Genomic DNA, 26,801 nt, shown 5'->3' with positions numbered 1-26,801 from the left:
TTTTCTGGGAAGAGATAACCCCATGTATAGAGAAAATGTCAAATAAGTTTATAGAACCATCACCAGTAAACTTCCTATTCCATGTGTAGTGGCCATAACCCGTTGCAGGGCGGCCTTGACTGAATGGGCTTACCGATTACCTTCTCCTGGCCTGCTCCTCCACGTCTAGGGGTTCCCAGGGTTGATACTCAACGACTTGTACACTGACACAGATAAAGTCCTTTTTAAAAGGTCTATTTTGCAGTAGAACTTTCACAAATACGGTCTCTTTAGGGGACAGAGGGAACTCGGGTACCTTGAACTGCAGGTTTAACACAATCTCTATTTCCACCCTGAGAGTAGCCACTCACACCTGGGCACTTCAAAGCTGAACAGATCTCTAGCCAGAGATCATGGCAGTCAGCACGTTGACTCAAAACTTGAACAATCAACTGAGAGTATACAGGAACCTTTTTCCAACCGTACCTGGAACGTTTCCCGCTTCCTTTGTGGTACTGGAAAAGTGTGAACTCGTCAATGTCCTTCCCAACTCAGTAACCAGGCACTTCTCAGGATGCCACTTGCCGGCCCTCCTCCAAAGAATCCTCCCCCGGTCACTTCCACAAGCTGTGGTGTCCCTTCAAGCCGAGAGCACACCCGGACACTTTGAATCCTCCCTCAGTTACAGCGCCAAGGACCTGCCGGTTCCGAGACTCGGGAACGGACGGATCCCCATCCCAGATCAGATGGGTCTACCAGGGGCCACTGACAGGAACATGTTGCGGGATGTCGAACTCCCCCGTGACCGGGACCCCTCACGGGGCTACCCCGGTCCTAGAACCAGAACAGACCACACGGGTCTCACGAACAACTGCGGTACCCCGAACACGTGACCCACACCAGCTTAAGGACCCCCTCCCAGACTCCTCAGCGGGCCCCAGCACTCCCGCTGATTAGCTCCGAGAGGGTCGATACCAAAACATCCAACCAGTCTTGTTTCTAGCCTGTCATGTGCACCGCTCACATGACCAGGCAGAACTTCTAAACACAGCCTGGCCAGACTGGTGTTAGACCTACCTATAAATTAACCCTCAGAACCTTTATTGTCCTGAAGTCAAAAACTAAATTTACAATGTGTGTGACATTTGATCCCAAATGTCATTCGCTACACATGGATTACTGGCGCTACGAAATCTTACAAAAATAGTGTTATCCCACACCTACTAAATGCAGCAAAAAAGTTAATACCCAGACACTGGAAACGAGCTATATGTCCAACATTAGGGGAATGTAAAAAAGTGGATGAAATTATGGAGGCAGAAAGATAGGTCTATAAGACCATAAATCAACTGGGTAAATTTGAAAGAATATGGACAAGATGGAAAGATCCTGCTTAATAATTAGACAGGATACAGTAGATTAGAAGATATTGCCGAAACCTTAAACAATTTCTAAAGAGAATCTGAGGATAGAAAAACAAAGGAGAAATGACCCACAATATTTTTAATGTAAAAATAGGCTTAAAAGAAGTAAGCGACAAAATGACACATGTCGGGTATGGGGGGTGGCGCCCCCTCAGACATTCCCTCGATGTCTACCTCCAGAGGCGGCTCTAGGCTTTGTGAGGCCCCACTCACGCCCATAATGGGAAAAATAATTCAAGCAATAAAAATTAACTGTATAAATTGTATATATTAAGAGCCTTCAACACTATGAGCTATAATTTCGCAGTTTCTAGAATTTTCTCTAGCAAAATCATTAAACATATATATATATATATATATATATATATATATATATATATATTACATGCACACAAATATAAATACAATTTGCGCAGCTGCTACTAGTAATGTGTAGTAGTAGAATAAAAGTCAAAAATCATATTTCTTCATTCACATGAAGCTCAGGTTAATATAACCCAGCACAGAGTTCCGCCTTACATCAGAGTCTGCAACAAGATTCCCCCTTACAGTGCAAGGGGAAATTTGATGCAAGACTGGAGTAAGGGGGAACTTTAAAGTACGGTGGGCTCTGGTGACCAGAGATCACCTTATATCAGAGTGAACAGCATTCCCATTTACATCAGAGTCCTGGAGTTCCAACTTGCATTTAAAATGAGAACGCCAATGTGGGGGATACGCTGGTGACCACAGAGTTAATACACTAAGGTGAAGGGGGGGTTACTAATATAAGGGGGAACCTTTTATATCAGTGCCTCCTTACCTTACTGTATTCACTCCACCTTACATCACTGACCCTCATCAGACTATCCTGTCACTGACGTCCTCTCAGGTTTACCGGTGCAGGGCTCAGCCAGACGGTCCTCTCTGGGCTCCGGCTTGGTGGCTCTAGTTTCATCCTCTATTATCCTCTACACAGTCTACACAAGTCAAACTCCTCTTATGACCCCCATCCTAGCAGCGCTCCAGCTCTTACCTCCTCTGAGACACAATAAAGAAGATGGTCAGAGACTGTGCAGACATGATTTAAGAGATGGGCAGAAACTGCAGACATGATGCAAGAGATGGTCAGAGACTGCACACATGATACAAGAGATGGTCAGAGACTGTGGAAATTATACAATAGATGGTCAGAGACTGTGGACATGATACAAGAGATGGTCAGACTGCAAACATGTTACAAGAGATGGTCAGAGACTGAAGACATGATATAAGAGATGGTCAGAGACTGCAGACATGATGCAGGAGATGGTCAGAGACTGCAGACATGATGCAGGAGATGGTCAGAGACTGCAGATATGATGCAGGAGATGGTCAGAGACTGCAGATATGATGCAGGAGATGGTCAGAGAATGTAGACATGATGCAGGAGATGGTCAGAGACTGCAGATATGATGCAGGAGATGGTCAGAGACTGCAGACATGATGCAGGAGATGGTCAGAAACTGCACACATAAAAACAGGAGACGGCCAGACATTGCAGAGATAAAAACAGGAGATGATCAGAGATTGCAGAGGGGAAAACAGGAGACGGTCGGAGATTGCAGAGATGAGAACTGGATATGGTCAGAGGTTGCAGACATAGAAACAGGAGATGGTCAGAGATTGCAGAGATAAAAACAGGAGACGCTCAGAGATTGCAGAGATAAACACAGGAGACGGTCAGAGGTTGCAGAGATGAAAACAGGATACGGTCAGAGGTTGCAGAGATAAAAACAGGAGATGGTCAGAGGTTGCAGAGATAAAAACAGGAGATGGTCAGAGGTTGCAGAGATAAAAACAGTAGATGGTCAGAGATTTGAAATGACAAGCAAACTCTCACTTTGCTGCAGCATCCATTGAACACTTCAGCCACAGGCAGCATCTCTTTGATTGGGGGAGGGGGTTCCTTGGGAAGGGGAAAGACTTGTCTTGTGGGGTGAGGGGAATGGATTTCATATCCATCCCCCCCTTGTAGCACCAAGTCTTCTACAATCCTAAAGTGCCCATATATCCTCTCCAAGTGGATATACAAACAAATCCAAGTGTAATGTATGTTTACCCCCCCCCCGTAAGTCTCACTTTTAGTCTATTAATAAAGACCTCAGATCAGCGCTGTCCCGGCAGAGCTGCGTGGCTGTCCTTCCTCCCCGCCTCCTCCTCTGTGTCCATGAAAACATCACAGCAGGTGGAGGAGGGGGCGGGGTCAGCGCGCAGAGCTCCGTATGTGAATGTCAGCCAGGGAGAGATGGCACTTTGCGGCTGTCATACAAAGCGCTGCTCGTGGGAACCAAGGCATCCCGCTGGGATTCCAGGACTCTGATTCGCCAGCACTCCAGACTTATTATTTATTCAATATAATTTTTCCCCACATCTCACTAATAAAATCACTAATACTTTAATACATGCAAGGGGAGTGAGAGAGGGGAGCTAGAAGGAGGGGGGAGGAAGAGAATAAGGTTTTTTTTTTCTTCTCTCGTCTCCTCGTCCTCTTCCCTTTTGGTGGGTGGGGGGTGGGGATGGGGAGAGGAGAGGTGGAGGGGTTCCAATTAGAGGGGTGCTGGGCAGGGAAAATCCCCCTCCTGTTGGCAGGTTTATATAAGATATGGTTAACACTGTTTTTTTCTAAATGCTGTTTCTCCTGACAGGAGAAAATCAGCATTAAAAACTCCTCTAAGCTGCGCTTTTTCAAACTGGTTTAGCAGCTTTTGATGTTTGGGCATTCATTTATATCATTAGCCATCATTTTAATTTATTAGAACCATTGAAATGGATAAATGCTGAAGTGTTAAATGTGCCTAGCATGTAGGCACGTTTCGCAGCGCTTAGCATTTTTTTGTAGTTAAAATTTCCTGTCCTGAATGCCATTTTAGGGCGTTAAAATAATAGGACTTGTAATGTAGAAAAACAGGTGATCCACATAAGTGGCAACATTGTGATGGCAACCATGGGCTCTATTGCCAGAAATGTCCAAGTACTTGTATATGCTCAAGTGCGAAATCTAATAGTGACAGGGGCAACCCTGCCAGGTGCCAGTACAAATATTGAAAGGGGCTAAGTCGGTATTATTGATACGAGGGTGCAGAGTATACTGCCTTGATCCATAGGCACATGCAGGCCCTATTCATAAGAATACACTTTGCATAAAGGACCAGTCGACACTATCAAACCTTTTCTGCATATGTAGACCACATGAGTTGAAGGGGAGAGTGTGATTTTTAGCTCTAGAAATTATATTTTATATTTCTTTATTAATTTATCCCTTGCTCCCCTAGTAGGGATAAAGCCAATCAGGAGAAATAATCTGTTGAATGATGGGGTTAATGATAACAAGCTGGAAAGTCCTCTCCTCTTTAGTCCAGAGGTTGTGGTGCCCATGGTTGCCAAAAAGGATGCCAAATTTCGATTTGTCTCACCACAGAACAGTTTTCCACTTTGCAGCAGGCCATTTTAAAGGAGCTTTAGTCCTGAGAAGATGGCAGCATTTTTAAATCGTGTTCAGATAACTACTTTGTCTTTGCATGGTAGAGCTTTACCTTGCATTTTTGGATGGCACATTGGACAGTGGGCATGGGCAGTGATTTTTGGAAGTATTTCTGAGCCCATGCAGAGATCTCCATCATAGAATCATGCCTGAAGATCACCGGCATTCAATATTGTCTCTTGTGCACAGAGAAACTTTTGATGATATTATGTACTGTAGATGTTGATATATTTAAATTCTGCAATTTTATGTTGAGGAACATTATTCTGAAATTGTTCAACAATTTTTTAGATGCAGCTTTTCAGATTGGTGCACCTCTACCTATCTTTACTTCTGAGACACACTGACTCTCTAAGGCCGCGTACACACGCGGGGACTGTTCGCCCAACTTTGTCCGCTGAACAGTGTTTCGGCGGACAGTCCGCTCGTGTGTGGGCTTCAGCGGACAGTTTCAGCGGACAGTCTGACGAACAAAGTTTTTCGGAAATTCCGTAAAACTGTCCGCTGAAACTTGGTTTGAGCGGACAGTCCGCCCGTGTGTAGGCTTGTTCGTCAAACTAAGTTCCGCGCATGCTCAGAAAGGATTTACACGCCGAAGGTTGCATTGCAGTGTATAGGACGTCGTATTTCTAGTCCCGTCGTACGTGCCGTTGACGTCATCGCGCAAGTTTCAGCGGACTGTTCGTTCGTCGTGTGTGGCCAAGTCCGTCCATGCTAATTTTGAGCGGACTGTCCGCTCAAACTGTTTGACGAACAAAGTTGGGCGAACAGTCCCCGCGTGTGTACGCGGCCTAAGATGCTCTTTTTATACCCAATCATGCTAATGTTTGCCAATTAACCTGGTTAGTTCTTTCAACTCTTCCTTGTTGGTTTACCATTTACTTTGACAACTTTTTGTTGCCCTTTCCCAACTTTTTTGAGACGTGTTGCTGCCATCAAATTCAAAATTACCTCCCCCCCTAAAATTGTGCATTTCCTCGCTTTAAACATTTGTTTTCCATTTTCTATTGTGAATAAATAATACTTTCATTTTGTAAATTATCTTTCGTCTTCCAATTGTTGTTTGATTTCTGTATAGAGGTGAACCATTGCTAATTATTGATTAATTTACTTTTATTTTCAGGAACACAGTAAGGACGAGCTGGATGCGTGGAAGATTGTACGTGTTAGTGAAGATTTTCGAGTAATTGCTTTAGGGCTACCGGTGCCCAAGTACACTGGCAATCCTCTTGACCCACCTCTGCGCTCTAGATTTCAAGCCAGAGATATTTATTATTTGCCTTTTAAGGTAAAGACATTTTGTGTATTGCATGCACCCTTTTGAATTTGTTACCTCAATTCTAGCAGGACTTAGTTTGCGAAGCACACTCCAGTGTATGTTGTCTTAAAGCGGTAGTAAACTCAAACATTTTTTTTTTAAGTTTGTGCTATTTTGTGCTAGTGTGCACATCATACTAGCACATTAGTAGTAGTAGTAGTAGTAGTCTTCCAGACTACTGTACATATTGAGCTCCTGAAGCTGCTCACAATTTGTTTTGTTCCCTAGACCTTTTTCCATTTTTGTTACCTGTCTCTGGACTCATTCTCTTTTATTAATATCTTTCTGTAAGTGAGATTCCCAGTACTGCACACCGTATTCTAAATGAGGACTCACTAAAGATCTATATAGGAGAATCCGAACTTCCTTCCTCCTGCTGGTGACCCCTCTAGTGATGCATCCTAGAATTCAGTTTGCTTTTCCCACTGCTTGGTCACTGTTTGCTCATTTTGCAATCATCTGAAATAAGTACCCCCAAATGTTTTTCCTTTGTAGTGCTGGCCAACACTCAACCAACACTGTACCCCCAATGTTGTACGCGTTGTGTGTATTTATTTTCGTAGGTGCATTATTTTACATTTAGAAACGTGTAGACTTATCACTAATGTACCTAAAAAGGTTCTATCTCCTTTCTTAATAGATTTAGCAATTTCCTCCTTTGATGATCACTGTCATTTGAATGTGATCATCTGATAAAGCATTGTTACCTTAAATCCGGGAACATGCATACCGAAGTTCAGCAGGAAACTGACACATTTTGAATCGTGTGCAGCCCTCTCTTTTTAACAGAAGCCGGATAACCAGCATTTGATCAGCGAATGCAGCCATTGGCTGCAGCACTGTTCAGTATATTCTGACAGGGGAGGAATCAAAATAGAAAAACAGTTGAGGGGGAGATCACTGCATCAATGTCACTTATGTTGATGTGGGAATGTCTGAGTTTTTTTTTTTTTTGGTTATTCAACACACTGGTGTGTGTACCCAGCTTTGCAGTGCAGTCTTCAAAATTTGCCTCTTTCTGTTGCTTTGTATCTCTGACAGAGAGAGCGAAAGTGCCAGATTTGCCACACTATAGCATCTGAGAAAAGATAACAGTCCCCAAATACTTTCATTATGAAAGGGGTAATGGGATCTCTAAGCAAACATTTAAATATACAAGGAATCTGTCTTGCATGTCAAATGGTTTGTATTTCTGTCCATCAAATTTTTATTTTTTTTGTACACCTATGCCACACAGAACAGCTCTGTCTGGCAGAGTAGGAGACCTGATGTTTATCTACTGCAGTTAAATAACACTTACAGGTTATAGGTCTTGTCTTGCCAGTCTGAGTGGACAGTAAAAGAAAAAATGGCACTAATGGGCTAATCTTTGTCACTTTGTTTCTTCTAGTAACATGTTCCTTATTAGAACTGCAACACCATTAAATAGTTCTTAGAGCTCATCTAGACAGCGGTGTTCACATGCCACGCCCTTGACAAAAATTATCCCTCCTGTGTCACCTTAGATGGACATTACCACCGCAGAATGTGATCCATTCAAAGGAATGGGGCCATGCTGCAACTATCCTATAACCGCGTGCAATTCACATGGTGGTGCTGCAGTGGTATGGCATTTACAGGGTTAAAACAGGCAGTGAGAAGATAAGATATTGTCACACACCTGAAAAGCGAACCAACTGCATGTTAAAATTCAGCCTGAGCCTAGGTTCACATTGGAACGATTTGTCATGCGATTTGAGAGATGAATGAATTAATGAAATAGTTGTATAGCGCACAATGCGAACTGAATCGCCTCTAGGCGCTGTGGCGAGCTTTGATCATCTGCTAAAAGAGGAAGGTCTTGAGTTTTTTCCTAAAAGCCAAGTGATTTTCTTCCAGGCGGATGTTGATTGGTAGAGCATTCCATAGCCGAGGCCCTTGGCCAGCGAATCTCCGATCCCCCTTGGATTTATACTGGGCTTTGGGCACGAGGAGGAGGTTTTTGTTGGCTGATCGAAGACTGCGGTTTGGTGTGTAATGATTTATTTTCTCCATTAGGTATTGCGGAGCTTCTCTATGCACGCATTTGTGGGTGAGGCAAAGGGTCTTGAACGTGATCCGATTTTTTTACGGTTAACCAATGTAAGCTCCTCAGCGAAGGAGAGATGGATTCCCAGGTTTTTTTTCTGTTATCAACCTTGCCACCGTATTTTGGATCAGTTGTAATCGCACAAGTTGATATTGTGGTAATCCTATGCAAAGTGAATTTGCGTAGTCCAGTCGTGAATTAATGATTGTTCCAACTACCACTGCTTTGTCATTTTTTGGGATAAAAGGGAGGAGTCTGCGAAGCATGCGCAGCAGATGGTGAGATCCACTGACTACAGATCCTATTGGCGCATCCATTGACATTTGTGCATCTAAAATAACCCCCGAGACTCTTCGCTTTGGTCTTTGGGGAGATAGTCTGCCCAAAGACGGTTGGTGGAGACCAGGAGGTTTTGGTTGCAGGCTTATGATTTGGGTATAAGATAAGAAGCTGTGTCTTTGATTCATTCAGCTGGAGGGAGTTAGTGGTCATCCAGTCCTCTATTGATTTGAGGCAGTTTTCAAGTTGTTGTTGGTGATCTTTTTTTTCCATTGATCCGGAAATAAAGTTGCGTGTCGTCAGCGTAAGAGTGGAAGCAGAGATCTGAGCATCTGATGATTTGAAGGTGTGGGTGAATGTAAATGTTGAAGAGAACGGGTGACAAAGGAAAGCCTTGAGGGACTCCGCAGGTGACTGCCCGAGTTTCGGAGAGGAATTTTCCTAGTTTCACTGTGACCGATTTCCTAAGGAGGACGCAAACCATTGGAGATCTATGTCTTGGACTCCGGCTACTTCTGTGAGGCGGGGCGAGTAGAGTATTGTGATCTACTGTATCAAACGCTGCACTTAGGTCTAGCAGTACGAGGAGACATGGCTCTCCGTCATCTGCTGCTTCAAGGGCGTCATCCCAAATCTTGAGGAGAGCTGTTTCTGTTTCATGACCCGGGCAGAAGCCTGATTGCAGCGGGTCCAGGAGTTTGTGAGTATCCAGGTGAAGTTGTAGCTGATGTACTACAGCTTTCTCCATGATCTTAGAAATGATGTTGAGGCTTGTAATTGGCCTACGGTTGTTTGGATCCTGAGGGTCCAGGTTTGGTTTCATGAGTAGAGGTTTGACGATGCCTTGTTTGAGGATGCTGGGAACAATCCCTTAGTGGAATGATCTGTCTATGAGGTGGGTTATGGTTGGAGCCACGATGTCGGAGCATACTTTCAGTAGTTTTGTGGGAATTATGTCAATAGGTGAGGTACTGTCACACAGTTTATTAATGATGTTTTTTGCTGTGTCTACGGTAATTGGGGATAGTGAAAATTTTGGCGGTTGCGGTATGTTGGTGCAGACATCCTCTTTATGTATTTACTGGCTGAGGTTGGATGTTTTCTTCTGACAAATTGTTTCCCTGATGGTTTTGACTTTATCGATGAAAAAATCCGACAGTTTTTCACAGTAATCCTGGGATTCACTTTCTGGGGATTCTAGGCACACTGGATTCATTGATTGATTAACCATTTTAAACAGTTCCCGTGGTTGGTTTGCAGCCGTTGAGATTGTATATGAGAAGTGGTCCTTTTTGGCTTTGAAGATTGCCTTCCGATAATTCTCTGTGAGACCTTTGTAGTTAAAGTGGTTTTCCTCAGTGGTATTTCTTCTCCATGTTCTTTCAACTCTTCTGCGTTCTTGCTTTAGTACGGTGAGGGAGCTATTAAACCATCCAGAGTTTTTCTTCCTGATGAGAGCTCTGCGTTTTTTTTTTGCTACCGAGCCTGCTGATTGCAGCAATGCCCTGTTCAGGGAGTTGAGTGTTTCCTCCGTAGAGTGGTTTAAGGTTATTTTAGTTATCTTGTTGGACAGAGTGGATTTGAAGGATTCGGAGTACAGTTTTTTTATGCGATCTGGTCCAGTGCGTTGTTACAGGATTCTGTTTTTCGTTGGTGATGTTGGTAGCTTTATTTAGGTAGGTTTATTTAATTTGATGGCGTGATGATCCTTCCATGGCAATTTTATGTTGTTGAGTATGTTGACATCAATGTTCTGTTTGAAAATGAGGTCCAGGGTGTGTCCTGACCCATGCGTGGGAGTCTTTATCAGTTGCTGGAGACCCAGTTCTTCTAGTTGATGCAGGCAGTCGCAATGGGGACTTTGGGCTCGTTTGCCCAAAGGTTGAAATCTCAGAGTGCTAGGAAATTTTTGAATTTTAGGGTGTGCATTGCAAAAGATTCCGTGAGGGGTGAAAGAAGATTGGACTTTGGTCCCGGTGGTCTGTAGCACAGTAGAATATGAGTGGTGTCATGGGGTGTTGGTTGAAGATGTAGCGTCAGGGTTTCCATAAAAGGCACTGGGTTCTGAGATAATGGTTTAGTGAGATCCAGGTGACCTTTAAAGATCACTGCTAGGCCTCCTCCTTTTTTTTCCCTATCCGGTGTTCAGTTAGGATCCTGTAGTTTTCCGGCACCAATTTGGTGAGGATGGTGTTGCAGTCAGAGGTTAACCAGCTTTCGGTGATGAAGAGGCAGTCTACATTGTTCTCGATGATGAAGTCGTGTACTTCCAGTCTATGTTTGACTGCAGACCTGGTGTTAATCAAGGCGCAATCTAATTGTAGTGGTCGAGTAGATGTCTTCCTGTGGTTGGGAGCTGCTTGTCGTCCGGTTTTTAATAGTTGTTCTCTTTGAAGTATTTTTTGTATGGAAGATGGCAATGTGGTGTTGATGTTCCTTAGTCTGTGCAGAACTTCAGCTGAGTATTTGAAGTAGCACATGGTTTGTGGATGCTGTTGATGGTACTATGGGCCTAAGATGATGATCCTGATCAGGGTATTGATCCTGAGGAGGGGCTAGGTATCAGACTTGCCGCCGTGCTTGAGGCTATTAGCGCGCAAGTTGATCAGGGGATACCTATATGGATGCGGAAGGAGTTGTATTCGGTTGCTGGCTGTTCGGGCTACCTTTACTTGAGGTGAAGGTCTCCACTTAGAAAAGAAGTCTGGCTGTGATCTGGAGTAGTCGTCCTAGGATAGCGTGAAAAATGGAATGGAGGCCGGAGGTAGGGGTATGCTAACCTACGGTTGTTCCTGATTGTTCCAGAGGAAGGTGAAAAAAAACCCCTGGCAGTAGCAGCCAAACGCACCAGTGGGGCAAAAATTCCTTCCTGACCCCCGTAGGCGGTCGGACGGAGTCCCTGGAACAATCACTGGGGGGGGGGGGGGGGAGTGGAGGTGCGAGCTTACCTGGCTGCGGTGGTCCCCGTTAAACACTCTGGTTCCAGTGAATCTGGCTTGCTATCAGCCTGACGTTTCCGGAGAGCTGTCTGGTTGCCCCTTGCAGTGGGATCTTTAAAATGGAGGGGAGGATAGAGGTAGGATAGAGGTTAGAGACTCCTGTCTTAACTCCTGTTTTCAACGCCTGGTTATTAACTCTCCACTTTAGTTCAAAAATCCACTTGTGTTTACAAAATCCACATGCAAGCCACCATCATGGAGCAAGATCAAATTGCGTTACAAGTCGCAGCCTATTGGAGTCAACGGCACTGTGCCAATCGGCGCGACACTAATTTTGCGACGCCGCACCGATTTGCAAAAGTCTTTTCTGCACTACTTTATGCCGATTTCAGGTTCGACTTCAATAGACATTGTGCATGAAGTCACACAAGTGTGTATCGAGTAGCACCTGAAATCGTGCTGACCTTGCTACTTTGAAATCACACTACTTCAAGTGAAGTAGCGCAATTTCAAAGTAGCATCAATGTGAACCAGGTCTTAGTGCTGTTTCTTCCTATTTCAGTATCCCACAGGGTATTTTAGGAGGCTGAATCCAAGCCAAAATCAAGTACTTCCAGTACTTGCAGTAAAAAATACATTTAATTATTTATTAATACAGAATATATGAACACAGAGCCGCATTGATATGTGTGTGCAATGTCTGCCTGGATTTCAGGCATAAATAAAATAAAGCTTGTTTATAAGTAAATACTGCATTGTTGTTCTTAGTAGACTATCAAGCCGGCACGTTTCTTTTCCAATCACATTGTATATCAGATTTATGAGGTTCTTTACTAAAGTGTCTAAAATAAGAAAATACGTTGTAATTAGAAGATATTCTCATTAGTCAATATTAATGGGTGGTGCCATCGGTGCTGCCCCAAATTTTGATATTTGAGCAGACTAATTGATTTTCTATATATTTTAACACAAACAGGATCAGCTTCAGATACTCTATTCGGCTGGATCAAATATTCCCGCAGAAAGGTAAATGAAATGCAGCAGTATTCAAGGCAAAGCAGAAGCCAATCTGGTGGAAGCAGATGTTCTATTATGTCAATATAAGTCTATCTTAAAGCGGTTGTAACGCTTCTTTTTTTTTTTCCAGTAAAATAACAAACATGTTATGCTTACCCGCTCTGTGCAATGGTTTTGGGATGGAATGGAATTTGGAGGTTAAGTCAACACTTCTAACTCGTGTTCTCCAAACCATTCTTGAACCATTTTTGCAGTGTGGCAGGGCACACTGCTGAAAGAGGTCACTGCATTTAGGGAATACCATTTCCATGAAGGGGTGTACTTGGTCAGCAACACTGTTTGGGTAGGTGGTCAAAGTTAGAGTTGCATAGCTAGTCTGGTTGAAAAAAGACAGAAGTTCGACTAGTTAAATCAATAAAAGCGGGGGAAAAAAATCATACAAGCTTATATACACAATCCTATACCAACAGTTGATCCAGAGAAAGGCAAAAAAAAAAAAAAAAAAACTGCAAAGCATGATTTAATTTGCTCCAGCTGGGAAAAAAAATCCTTCCTGCACCTCCAAGAGGCAATCGGATATTCCCTCGAATGACTTTACCTAAAAAAATTTGGTATCTAGTTACATTATGTACATTTAAGAAAGAATCCAGGAATTTTTAAAGCAATCTACTGATATACCAAAACCATCTCTTGAGGGATTCTATGCAACATTTTCACAGCTCTTATTGTGAAGAAACCTTTCCATGTTTGGAGATAAAATCTCTTTTCCTCCAGACATAGAGTGCCCCCTTGTACTCTGTGAAGACCTTAAAGTGATTAACTTAACACCAAGTTTACTATATGGACCACATATGTATTTGCACATGTTGATCATATCCCTCTTAATCTCCTCTTCTGAAGAGAGAATAAATTCAGTTCCTCTAATCTTTCCTCATAGATGAGCTCCTCCATGCTTCTTATTTGATTGCCCTTCTCTGCACTTTCTCCAAGTCCCCGATATCCTGTTTGTGAACTGGGGCCCACAACTGAACTGCATATTCCAAATGAGATCTTACTAATGATTTGTATAGAGGTAAAATGATATCTCTCTCTCCGGAGTCTATACCTCTCATCACAGGAAAGGACTTCGCTTGCTTTGGAATTGAATGCTATTACAGTATTAAGTTTACGATCTACCAGAAAACCCAGATCCTTCTCCACCATTGATTCCTCCAGTTGTACTCCCCCTAGTATGTATGATGCATGCATATTCTTAGCCCCCCAAGTGAATAACTTTACATTTATCAATATTAAATCTCATTTGCCACAATTTTGCTCAATTAAACAGTGCATTGAGGTTGGCTTGTAAGTTTGAGACATCCTGTAAGGATGTTTTCTTTCTCGTACATCCCGGGACATAGAGACTTGGTAATTACTGATGGGTTATAGGGTATCACTAGGTTATTGGACACTGGCACACCCTAGACAGGAAGTTCAATCCCCATATAACCCCTCCCCCTACTGGAGGTACCTCAGTTTTTTCGCCAGTGTCCTAGGTGTGGGTCACAAGTAAGATGTGCTGTGCTGATCTCCGCTGGAATATCCTTACAAGGGCCAGCTATGCAACCGGATCCATTCAAAGTGTCTTTTCCAAGCCGAATTGGATGGTACCCGGGCCCCGTGTCAGAAGAAACAAGGTTTTACCTGTAACGCTTCTCTTTTTAGACCCTGGGACCCAGTATTTGTTTTTTTCAGCCACATTCCTGGCAGGGTGCTTTACAGGCCCAGAACTGTGAATCCCCCTATTCAAGGGGGCTCCAGTCTCTGAAGGTTTTTTTCCTAACGGAGCCCACCATGAGAGGTGAAGATTGGGTCTGTTATTCAGACACTGCAGCTGGATATGGTAAGGGAGACTCCTCAAGAATTTTTATAATTCCAGTAGGTTTTCTCCTTTTAAGTAAATGTATGCTATGCCTATAGTCGCCACCGGGGGCTGCCAAGAGCGCATACCTTTCATGCCTGCCTGTCTGCTTGGTGTCCACGCTCTATGCTGCTCCAGCCATGCTCCCCGAAGGATGAAGGTAAGGGTTTTTCTTCCTTCTGGGATTCTCCCTCCATGGATTAGGGGACTGAGACAGGCCTGGGCAGAGAGCGGTAACTTACCGCACCACCCGCTGCCATCAACCACCGTTTGCCGCTGCCATTACAGCGGCTTCACATCCACCGGCCCTTCCCTCTCCTCTGCCCCAGCCTCCCCTCCATGCTTGCCAGCAGGGTTATAGCCTCTGCTCGCGTTGGAAACGATTGTTTTTAAAAAGCGGGTGGGGGGGCGGAAGTGGTCTGAGGAGGGGGGCTGAGCACTAGGCTACACAGGCTTTAAAGTGCACTCTTTTTCAGATGCACACAGCCTATGGAGGAACACAGAGCTGACAGGCGCATGCGAGTGTGAAAGACACAGACATTCCCAGGCAGCATTTACTTAGGCACCAGACTGAGTCTTGGTAGCAGCGGCAGTTGCTGAACTACAGTGCTCAGCAGTCAGTGCATCTTTTTGTGGTACCTCTACCTTTTGTTGCTTTGCACTATGGGTAGAAGAGGTACAAGTACCCCAAATAGGGGCTCTAAGGGGTCCCCTTCAGGCTCTGAGGACCCCCCCTTTGCAACACCTTCCTCCCCTGCAGGACCTGGGAAGGCTAGCCAGGGAGAGCCGTCGGGGTCAGGGGCTGCAGCTTCTTCTGGCACTTCAGCCCCTGTGTACATTACACAGGAGGTTTTTTTCCTCAACCATAAACTGTTTAGAGGAAAGATTAGTGGCCTTAATTGGATCTTCACTCAGTGGGAGGAAATGCACTAGGCCCCCCTCTGTCACCCAGGACCCTCAGAGTGAGGAACTCTGGGATAAAGGAGAGGAATCCCCCTCAGAGGATCGGGAGGAGACTGATTCCACTTCTGAGGAATCTAGTGGAGAAGGGCCCTCTTCAGCTTCTCAGGATGAGAAGATGTTGGTGCAAATTCTTGCTGGATTGGTCCGTTCCACGTTTAAGTTACCCATACCTGAGTCAGTTAAAGAACCCACTTCTTCTTTGGGTCACTGAAACCTCCTCAAACTGCACGTGCTTTTCCTATTCATGGTTTGCTGGAAAAGCTTATTCTGAGTGGGATCACCTAGATAAACATTTTATTTTTCCTCCTAAAAAGTTTTCTATACTTTATCCTGTGGAGGAAAAATGTAATAAGATGTGAGGTATACCAGCAGTTGATGCCGCCATTTCCTCTGTAAACAAAAGCCTGACTTGTCCTGTTGACAACGCTCAGATGCTTAGGGAACCAACTGATAAGAAAATGGAATTCCTATTAAAAAATGTTTTCTCCTTGGCAGGTTCAGTAGCTCAACCTGCAGTGGCAGCAATTGGAGTCTGTCAATATTTGAGAGACCATATTAATCAGGTGCTTAAAGCTTTACATGAACAGCAAGCCCGGGGGGTTAGCTAACCTAATAGTGGCTTTGTGTTTTGCTGTTGATGCTATCAGAGATTTTATCCTTCAGACCTCTCGCCTTACACTTGGATAGAATCTTATGTTATATTAAAATTGATCAGCCGAGTCACCATATAAGAAACTCCTGGCAGGATTTTCCTTTCGTGGTGAAAAACTGTTTGAGGAGGATTTGGACAATTATATCCAAAGGATCTCTAGTGCGAAAAGCACCCTTTTACCAGTCAAGGAAAGGAGTAAACGTCCCTCCTTTAAACGGTCGCTTTCTCCAGTGCCTGGGTCATCCGCCTCCAGGCAGTCACGACGGCCTCCTCTGTCAGGCTCAAAGGTTAAAACTCAGTCAACTCCAGGGAAAAAAGTCCTGGGGGAGAAGGTCTTCAAGACAAAACGCTAAGACCTCCTTATGAAGGGGCACCCCCGCTCACTCGAATGGGGGGGGAAGACTACTAAAGTTCTCAGGGCTCTGGCAGGAGGAATTTCGGGACAAATGGGTGGTCTCCACAATAACTCTATGTTACAAACTAAAATTCTGAGAATTCCCTTCTCCTCGTTTCCTTAGATCAAATGCACCCAGAGACCCAGAGAAAAAGTAGTCTCTCCTTCTAGCGTTGGAGCGACTATTGTCGCAAAAAGTTGTCATGGTAGTTCCCATGCAAGAGCAGGGAATGGAGTTTTATTCAAACATTTTCACGGTACCAAAGCCAAACGGAGATGTCAGACCCATTCTAGATCTCAAAGATCTAAACCGATTTCTAAAGATACGGTACTTCGCATGAAATCGATCCGATCGGTAGTCTCCATTCTGCAAGGAGGAGAACTTCTGGTGTCAATAGACATCAAGGATGCGTACCTGCATGTGTCTTTTTTCCCTGCTCATCAAATATTCCTGTGTTTCGAAGTAGAAAAATGCCACTTTCAGTTTGTAGCTCTGTCTTTCGGGCTAGCTACTGCACCTCGGGTGTTTACAAAGATCTTGGCCCCTCCCCTAGCCAGGTTAAGGACCCAAGGTATAACAATAATGCCATACCTAGACAACTTGCTCTTGATAGACCAGTCGGTAGCCCGCCTGGACCAAAATTTGGTGGTCACCACAATCAACTACCTGGAATGCCTGGGTTGGGTCCTCAACTTGGAGAAGTCTTCTTTAAAACCAGTAAGAAGACTAGAGTATTTGGGTCTGGTCATAGATGCAGCCCAGCAGAGGGTATTCCTACCCCAAGCAAAGATCAGAGCTATAAGAGAACTGATTCAGGTAGTCAGGGCAAAGAAGGGTCCTTCTATTCGTCTTTGTATGAGGTTGTTGGGGAAGATGGTGGCTTCATTCGAAGCAGTTCCCTACGCTCAGTCTCATTCAAGGCTACTGCAAAACAGTATCCTATCGGCCTGGAGCAAGAAAGTTCAGGCGTTAGATTTCCTGATACATCTGTCCCCTACAACGCGTCAGACCCTCAACTGGTGGTTGATACCCGAAAATCTGCAGAAAGGAAAATCTTTTTTGCCAGTTACCTGGACAGTGGTAACAACAGATGCCAGTCTTTCGGTTTGGGGGGCAGTCTTGGAACAGTGAACTGTCCAAGGGAGATGGTCCAAGACCGAGAGGGGCTTACCCATCAACATTCTGGAGATCCGTGCGGCGTATCTAGCCCTAAAAGCCTGGACACTCAGGTTGCAGGGTTGCCCTGTTAGGATTTAGTCCAACAATGCCACAGCAGTGGCTTATATCAATCACCAAGGGGGCACCAAGAGTCGTGCAGCTCAGGGAGAAGTAAACCAGATCTTAATCTGGGCAGAAAGACATGTGCCATGCATATCAGCAGTCTTCATTCCGGGGGTAGAGAACTGGCAGGCGTACTACTTGAGCCGCCAGTAGTTAGTCCCAGGGGAATGGTCTTTTCACCCCGATGTCTTCTTGGCCATATGCCAGAGATGGGGTGTTTCCGGATGTAGATCTCTTTGCATCCAGGTTCAACAGCAAGGTCGACAACTTTGTGTCAAGAATGAGGGATCCTCTTGCATGTAGGACAGATGCGTTAACTCCATGGCATCCGTTCTCTCTGATTTATGCATTCCCTCCTATTCTGTTACTGCCAAGACTTCTTTGCAGGATCAGGCAGGAGACGAAGTCGGTGCTTCTGGTGGCCCAGAAGAGCTTGGTATGCAGAAATAGTGAAGATGGCGGTAGGCTCTCCTTGGACCCTACCGTCCCGTCCAGACCAGGGACCGGTATTCCATCCTACCTTACAAATGCTAAATTTAACGGTTTGGCTATTGAAACCTACATTCTGAAGAATCGTGGGCTTTCTGGCCCTGTGATATCTACTTTGATTAATGCAAGAAAGCCAGCTTCCAGAATGATTTATCACACAGTCTGGAAAGCATATGTCTCCTGGTGCCTGGTGTGAATCCAGGGGTTGGCACTCGAGAAAATATGTCATAAAGAGTATCCTCGAATTTCTGCAAAATAGGTTAGAGATGAAACTGGCCTTGAGTACCATCAAGGACCAAGTCTCGGCCTTATCGGTTCTGTTTCAATGTCCACTTGCTTCGCATTCTTTGGTCCGAAGCTTTATACAAGGAGTAACATGCCTTAATCCTCCAGTTAGGGTGCCTCTGAACCCCTGGGATTTTAATTTTGTTCTGTCAGCTTTACAGAAGCAGCCTTTTGAACCGACACATCAAATTCCCTTAGTTCTAGTGACAAGGAAATAAATTCTTCTGGTGTCCATTTCTTTTACCAGAAGAGTATCAGAATTAGCGGCCCTCTCTTGTAAAGAACCGTATCTGATAATGCACAAGGATAGAGTGGTGTTACGCCCTCATCCTAGTTTTCTACCGAAGGTGATCTCAGGTTTTCATCTAAACCAAGATATTGTTCTGCCTTCTTTTTTTCCAAGTCCCTGCTCTATGGAAGAGAAGTCCCTACATTCTTTGGATGTAGTGAGAGCATTCAAAGCCTATCTGGAAGCGACTGCTCAGGTTCGCAAAACTGATGTTTTGTTCATATTGCCAGAGGGTCCTAAGAGAGAAATCTACCATTGCTAAATGGATTCGACAAGTAATTGTATAAGCTTATAGTTTGAAGCGAAAGATTGTGCCTTTTCAGATAAAGGCACACTCCACTAGGGCTATTAGTGTTTCGTGGGCGGTGCATCACCAGGCCTCCATGGCTCAAATCTGCAAGGCCGCAACCTGGTCATCAGTCCATACATTGACCAAATTTTATCAGTTGGACGTGAGAAGGCATGAGGACATAGCCTTTGGGCGTATCAGGGTCCTCAGGTCTGATTACACCCTATGTTGTGTGGTACCCCTCCCCTCAGATAGAATTGCTCTGGGACATCCCATCAGTAATTACTGAGTCTCTGTGTCCCGTGATGTACGAGAAAGAAAATAGGATTTTTATAGCGGCTTACCTGTAAAATCCTTTTCTTTTGAGGTACATCAGGGGACACAGAGGTCCCCCCCCCCCCTCTTCTAATACACTTATATTGCTTTGCTACAAAACTGAGGTACCTCCAGTAGGGGGAGGGGTTATATGGGGGATTGAACTTCCTGTGTAGGGTGTGCCAGTGTCCAATCACCTAGTGATACCCTATAACCCATCAGTAATTACTGAGTGACTGTGTCCCGTGATGTACCTAAAAAGAAAAGGATTTTACGGGTAAGCTGTTATAAAAATCATATTATTCCACTGCATAGCTTGGTGTCGCCTGCAAAAGCTGAAATGGTACTTTTAATCCCAGACCCTATGTTATTTATAGAAGATATTGAAAATTAAGGGTCCCAACGCTGAACCTTGGGGTACACCACTGATAACCTTACACCATTCAGAGTATGAATCATTAACGAATACTCTCTGAATTCTTTATTTTAGCCAGTTTTCTATCCATTTACAAACTAATTTTCCAAGCCTGTAGATTTCACCCTACACATGTGTCGTGTGGGGAACTGTGTCACATGTTTTTGCAAAATCCAAGTATACTACATCCACAGCCACCCTTCCGCCCAAGGTTTTACTTAACCTCCTCACTAGGAGAAATCAGGTTTGCCTGACAACTTCTGTTTTTCATGAATCCATGCTGTCTGTTGCTTAAAATCTTTTTTTTCCAGCAAGAACTCACCTAAGTGGTCTTTTATTAAACTCTCCAGTATCTTCCCAAATATAGAAGTTAAGCTAACGGGTCTATAGTTACTTGGTAAAGACTTTTTAATTCCTTTTTAAATATAGGCACCACATTGGCCTTGCGCCAATCCATTGGTACTATTTCAGAGATTAAAGAATCCTTAAAAAATAGCAACAATGGCTTTGAAATGTCAAAGCTCAATTCTTTTAGAATCAAGTGTCAAGTAAAATCCACATGAATGACCGGGCCCTAGAATTCCAAGCAGAACTTTGCCCAAAGCATCACACTGCCTCTGCCAGCTTGCCTTCTTCCCATACTTTATCCTGGTGCCGTCTCTTCCCCAAGTAAGTCATGCACACGCACCCAGCCACCCACATGTGTAAAAGAAATCGTGATTCATCAGACCAGGCCACCTTCTTCCATTGCTCCCTGGTCCAGTTCTGATGCTCACGTGCCCATTAGATATTAATGACTGTGTGTTGAGTTATTTTGAGGGGACAGCAAATTGACACTGTTATACAAGCTGTACACTCACTACTTTACATTGGCTGGAGCTCCACTTTAAAGATATATAGGACCTCAGTATGTTGATTTTCATTTCCCCAAAGTAGTTTTTAGTGTGTTTATTAACAATTAACTTTATTTTAAATAAATCTAGTCTTTAATGGAATACTGTTCTATAACAACAGGTTGTATTTTCTGAGAGCATTTTTAGGTTTTATTTTTGATATTTATAAATGCTGAGAAAACATGAGCATGTATACATAATGTTGTAACAGTATGCTGTACACACTGTTATGTAGTTTATTTGTGACCAAAACTGTGCAGATTCTTTAATGGTTAATTTATATTTTACTGGAATCTCTTGATGTTTATCAGCTCTCATTTATTTTTCTTAAGGATTTCTCAGCTTTTATCATTTGCTACAACTCTCTGCTCTCAAGAATCTGCCAGCCTTGGGCTTCCAGATTTCCCAGCAGACAATTTGACAGCAGCCATTGGCATTTTGGTAAGCCATTTAAAATTGTATTCTTTTAGAATCATCTTTAAATAATTAATATTGGTCTTACATTTGTACAGAATGAAAATCATTAGGTAGGTCTCTGCACAGACCACAGATTTTATATCCTGGGAGAAAGAATGATGTAATTGTTCTGTTTGCAGTTTGGTATTTGTATACCTGTGTTAATGCTGCAAAAACACACAATGTTTCTTTAATGTAAAATGGCATAATATGATAGTGTACTTTTGTATTGCATTTTGTCTGCACCATTTTGTAGTTTACCTTGGTTATCCCTGTTCTATCTGGAACTGCTTTCTGCTGTTTAGGAAGCTGTACTGTGATTATGGCAATCAGATTGTATAGGTTGCCAATATGTTTTTATTTGCTTGCCCAGTTAAAGGTGGGATCATCTATGGTAATCGTCAGAGGACCCCCCACATAGCCATACAAAAACAGGCACAAGGAAAGCATGAACCAGAGATCTATATTTAACCACTTGCTTACTGGGCACTTAAACACCCTTCCTGCCCAGACCAATTTTCAGCTTTCGGTGCTCTCACACTTTGAATGACAATTATTCAGTCATGCAACACTGTACCAAAATTAATTTTTTGTCCTTTTTTTCCCCACAAATAGAGCTTTCTTTTGGTGGTATTTTATCACCTCCTGGGGTTTTTATTTTTTGCGCTATAAATGAAAAAAGACCGAAAATTTGGGAAAAGAAAACGCATATTTCTTTGTTTCTGTGACAAAATTATGCAAATTATTAATTTTTCTTCATAAATGTGGCCACAATTTATACTGCTACATATCTTTGGTAAAAATAACCCAAATTAGTGGATATTATTTGGTCTTTGTGAAAGTTAGAGAGTCCACAAGCTGTGGTGCGAATCATCGAACAAGCCAGGAAAGTACAAATACCCCCCAAATGACCCCTTTTTGGAAAGTAGACATTCCAAGGTATTTAGTAAGAGGCATGGTGAGCTTTTTGATGTTGTTGTTTTTTCCCACAATTCTTTGCAAATTTAAGATTTTTCAGTTTTTTTATTTTTTTCCACAAAATTGTCATTTTAATAGGTTATTTCTCTCACATGGCATATGTATACCACAAACGACACCCCAAAATAAATTCTGCTATGTGGCACCGATGACAGATGGCCCTAATACGTGGCACCGATGACAGATGGCACTAATACGTGACACCGATGATGCGTGACACTGACAACAGATGGCACGTGACACTGACAGGTGGCACTGATGACAAATAGCACTGATACGTGGCACTGATGACAGATGGCACTATGTTGCACTGATGACACCTGGCACTTATACGTGGCACTGATGACAGATGGCACTGGGGACAAATGGCCCTGACAACAGGTGGCACTGGGGACAGATAGCACTAACAGGTGGCACTGGGGGAGGATGGCACTGGGGGAGCATGGCACTTTTAAAAAAAAAAATTGTATTTTTTCCCACTAACGGCCGCTGCAGCCGTTCATCTCTCCCCTCTCACACGCTGTCTGTGTGAGGAGGGAGAGAGGCGCTGAGAGATGATCTCATATGTTTACATATGGACACGCCGATCGCGCTGTAAATGGGCGCTGTGATTGGCCGTTTACATCGATCTGTGTTTGCCTGTCTCCGTGGGACACGGCAAACACAAAACTTCCCGATGCGTGCCCGCGGCGGCGTGCATTGCGTAAGTAAACACGAGGACGTCCAGGGACGGCCTCCCGGACGAAAGCGCCCGCTCTAAAGCCATCATTCGGCTATAGGGCAGGCGGGAAGAGGTTAATTTAGAGACTAAACTTCCTTTCAACTTTTTTAGGCTTTGTGCCTTGATAAAATGCAGCTTTCATGGATTAGCAGGCACATCTAGGTGGCTATTCACCTCTCTGGTTTAAGTGCAATGGCACCCCTGAATCCTGAGGCATTCTAGTATGAAATTCTTCACCCATTTCCACTTGTTAACAGCATGGCTTTGCTTGCCTCTTCCCACCATTTCCAGATAGATTAAAAAAAAGCTGTATTTCAGAGCTACAAAATGTTGAACTCCTCTGGCTAGAGTGCAGGGACCTCTCCAGGAAGGTAGTTCATATTACTTGGCAGAACAAGGAGCTATTCAGTACTCTGGTATGGAAACTTGGTCATAAGTCTAATGAACACTTGAAGCCGGCCATACATGGATTGAAATTTGGCCGATTCAGCAGGGTCTAGATGAATTTCGATCCATGTATGGGCTAACTGGTTGTACACATGTCAATCTTATCTTTCGCCTTGTGTACAACCAGCCTGTTGGGTTTTTCCTGAACAATCTGTGTCACTAGCTATAGCTGGCAACACTGATCATTGTATTCTGCCAGCGGGGAAGGCTCCCTGTCAGCAGAACACAATAGCGCCACAGGAAGGATTTACCTATCAACACCAAGTGTGTTGATAGGGGAATCCGCACAATTTTTTGTTCTGGTTGAACAAAAAAATATGTATAATGTACAGTATGTTAAGTTCTATCATCTCTTGACAGCAACCTTACTTTGCTTATCCCAGAAAGCAATTTCTAGGATAATTTCTAGCACACACTGGTGATATGGGAAAGGGGAAGGTTTTAACCTTCAGTTCTCCAATTACAGATCGCAGGCCAATCAATGAGAAATAGACTAGTTATCAATCACGGAATTTAACCACTTAAGGACTGCTGCATGTCCATGTACGTCGGCGCAATGGCACAGACAGGCACAAGCACATACATGTACGTGCTCGCCTTCCAGCGGGTGAAGGGTCCGATCGGACCCCCTCCCGCTGGATGCGGCGTTCCGTTTTTGCTGCAGGAGCGATCCGGGATGAGGGGATGGCCGTTGGTTTCTGGCCATCCCCTCTCGATCGCTCCTGGCGAATGAGAAGCTTCCCCCGCTGTGTATAGTAAACACAGGCAGGGAGGAAGTGATGTCATTCTCCTCGGGGCGGTCTTTTTGACCGGACTGCGAGGAGAACAGAGAAAGTAAGTGTGCACCAACACTACACTGACATGTAGGTACACATAGGCACACAAACCCCCCCCGATCGCCCCCCCCCCCCCTCCCAGTCACAGTGTCACTGATTGCAGTGATCATTTATTTTCTGATCACTGCATTTAGTGTCAGTTGTGACAGTAAAAACTGTCAGGGCAGTTAGTCTTAGGTCCAGGGTAGCCCCCTACCCCCCCCAATAAAGGTTTAACCCCCTGATTGCCCCTAGAGTTAACCCTTTCACCCCCTTTCGCCAGTGTCACTAAGCGATCATTTTTCTGATCGCTGCATTAGTGTCACTGGTGCCGCTAAGTAGCTAGTTATTGTTTTAGGTTCACCGCCAGGTTTTTATAGCGCTAGGTACCCCGATATACTACCCAATAATGGTTTTAACCCCCTGATCGCCCCTAGTTAACCCTTTCACCCCCTTTTGCCAGTGTCACTAAGCGATCATTTTTCTGATCACTGCATTAGTGTCACTAGTGCCGCTAGGTAGCTAGTTATTTTTTTAGGTTCACCGCCTTGTTTTTATAGCGCTAGGTACCCCCATATACTACCCAATAATGGTTTTAACCCCCTGATTGCCCCTAGTTAACCCCTTCACCAGCGATCACCGTATAAGTGCCACTGGTGACGCTGGTTAGCCAGGTAGTTATTTAGATTCCCCGTCAGGTTTTTATATAGCGCCAGGGACCCCCATATACTACCTAATAAAGATTTTAACCCCCTGATTGCCCCTAGTTAACCCTTTCACCAGTGATCATCGTATGAGTGTTACGGGTGACTCTGGTTAGTTTGCTTTTTATAGCATCAGGGCACCCACCATTTATTACCCAATAAAGGTTTAACCCCCTGATCACCCGGCGGGTGATATCAATTAGGTTTTAGGGTCAGGGTCTGCGTCGCCCCAGGCAACGCTAGGTTAGTGCCAGTAACGCTAACACCCACGCGCAAAGCATAAACCTCCCGTAGTGGTATAGAATCTGAACAGATCAATATCTGATCTGATCAGATCTATACTAGCGTCCCCAGCAGTTTAGGGTTCCAAAAAAACGCATTGTTAGCAGGATCAGCCCAGATACCTGCTAGCACCTGCGTTTTGCCCCTCCGCCCAGCCCACCCAAGTGCAGTATTGATCGATCACTGTCGCTTACAAAACACTAAACACATAACTGCAGCGTTCAGGCCTTATCCCTGCGATCGCTAACAGTAGCGTTTTATATTTAAATCCGGAAGGCAGTGCTTGGTTTTCGGGGTCCCGTACGTGGCTAGGCTCCCAAAAAGTCCCCCACATGTGGTATCCCCGTACTCGGGAGAAGCAGTAGAATTTATTTTGGGGTGTAATTTCACTTATGCCCATAGCATGTGTGAGCAATATATCATTTAGTGACAACTTGGTGCAAAAAAGAAAAAAAAATTGTAATATTCTTACAACTTGTGGCAAAATATAAAATATTTCATGGACTCAACATGCCTCTCAGTAAATAGCTTGGGGTGTCTACTTTCCAAAATGGGGTCATTTGGGGGGGTTTTGTGTTATTTTGGCATTTTATGGCCTTCGAAACTGTGATGGGTAGTGAGGAGTGAAATCCAAAATTTGCACCCGTAGGCTGCGTACACACGGGCGGACTGTTCGCCCAACTTAGTTTGTCAAACAATCCGACAAACAGTCCGCTCAAAATTTGCATGAGCGGACTTGACCACACACGATGAACGAACAGTCCGCTGAAAGCGTGCACGATGACGTGAACGGCACGTACGACGGGACGAAAAATACGACGTCCAATACACTGCAATGCAACCTTTGCCGTGTAAATCCTTTCTGAGCATGCGCGAAACTTAGTTTGTCGAACAAGCCTACACACGAGCGGACTGTCCGCTCAAACCAAGTTTCAGCGGACTGTCTTACGGGAATTCCGAAAAACTTTGTTCGTCAGACTGTCCGCTGAAACTGTCCGCTGAAGCCCACACACGAGCGGACTGTCCGCTGAAACACTGTTCAGCGGACAAAGTTGGGCGAACAGTCCGCCCGTGTGTACGCGGCCTTAGAAATCCTGAAGGCAGTGATTGGTTGTCGGGGTGCCGTACGCGACTAGACTCCCAAAAAGTCCCACATATGTGGTATCCCCGTACTCAGGAGAAGCAGCAGAATATATTTTGGGGTGCAATTCCACATATAACTATGGCATGTGTGAGCAATATATCATTTAGTGACAACTTTTTGTAAACTTTTTTTTTTTTTTGTGTCATTCAATGGGCTCAACATGCCCCTCAGCAATTTCCTTGGGGTGTCTTCTTTCCAAAATGGGGTCATTTGCGTGGGGGTTGTACTGCCCTGCCATTTTAGCACCTCAAGAAATTAGATAGAAATTAGATAGCTAAAAGCTGTGTAAATTCCAGAAAATGTACTCTAGTTTTTAGACGCTATAACTTTTGTGCAAACCAATAAATATATGCTTATTGACATTTTTTTTACTAAAGACATGTGGCTGAATAAATTTTGCCCTAAAATTGAGTTTATTCGATTTTTCTTCTAACAAAAAGTAGAAATATCTTTTTTTTTTCTCAAAATTTTCGGTCTTTTTCCATTTATATCGCAAAAAGTAAAAATCGCAGAGGCAATCAAATACCATCAAAAGAAAGCTCTATTTGTGGGAAGAAAAGGA

The 26,801-nt window shown here is 44.0% G+C and overlaps 1 protein-coding gene across 3 annotated transcripts in view; it reads left to right on the top strand.

The window, feature by feature from the left end:
- VWA8 (von Willebrand factor A domain containing 8) overlaps window positions 1–26,801 on the top strand; it is a 678,220-nt gene that overhangs the window by 146,919 nt on the left and 504,500 nt on the right. For all 3 annotated transcript variants that reach the window (XM_077483183.1, XM_077483182.1, XM_077483184.1), the window contains exons 7-9: window positions 6,029–6,193; window positions 12,486–12,535; window positions 21,025–21,133. In XM_077483183.1, coding sequence (XP_077339309.1) covers window positions 6,029–6,193; window positions 12,486–12,535; window positions 21,025–21,133 — 324 coding nt within the window. The remainder of the gene's footprint in view (window positions 1–6,028; window positions 6,194–12,485; window positions 12,536–21,024; window positions 21,134–26,801) is intronic.

The sequence above is a fragment of the Lithobates pipiens genome, unplaced genomic scaffold, assembly GCF_037356315.1.
Source record: "Lithobates pipiens isolate NorthernLeopardFrog02 unplaced genomic scaffold, aLitPip1_a1.2 Scaffold_16, whole genome shotgun sequence".
NCBI lineage: Eukaryota > Metazoa > Chordata > Amphibia > Anura > Ranidae > Lithobates > Lithobates pipiens.
This window is presented reverse-complemented; position numbering and strand designations above follow the sequence as displayed.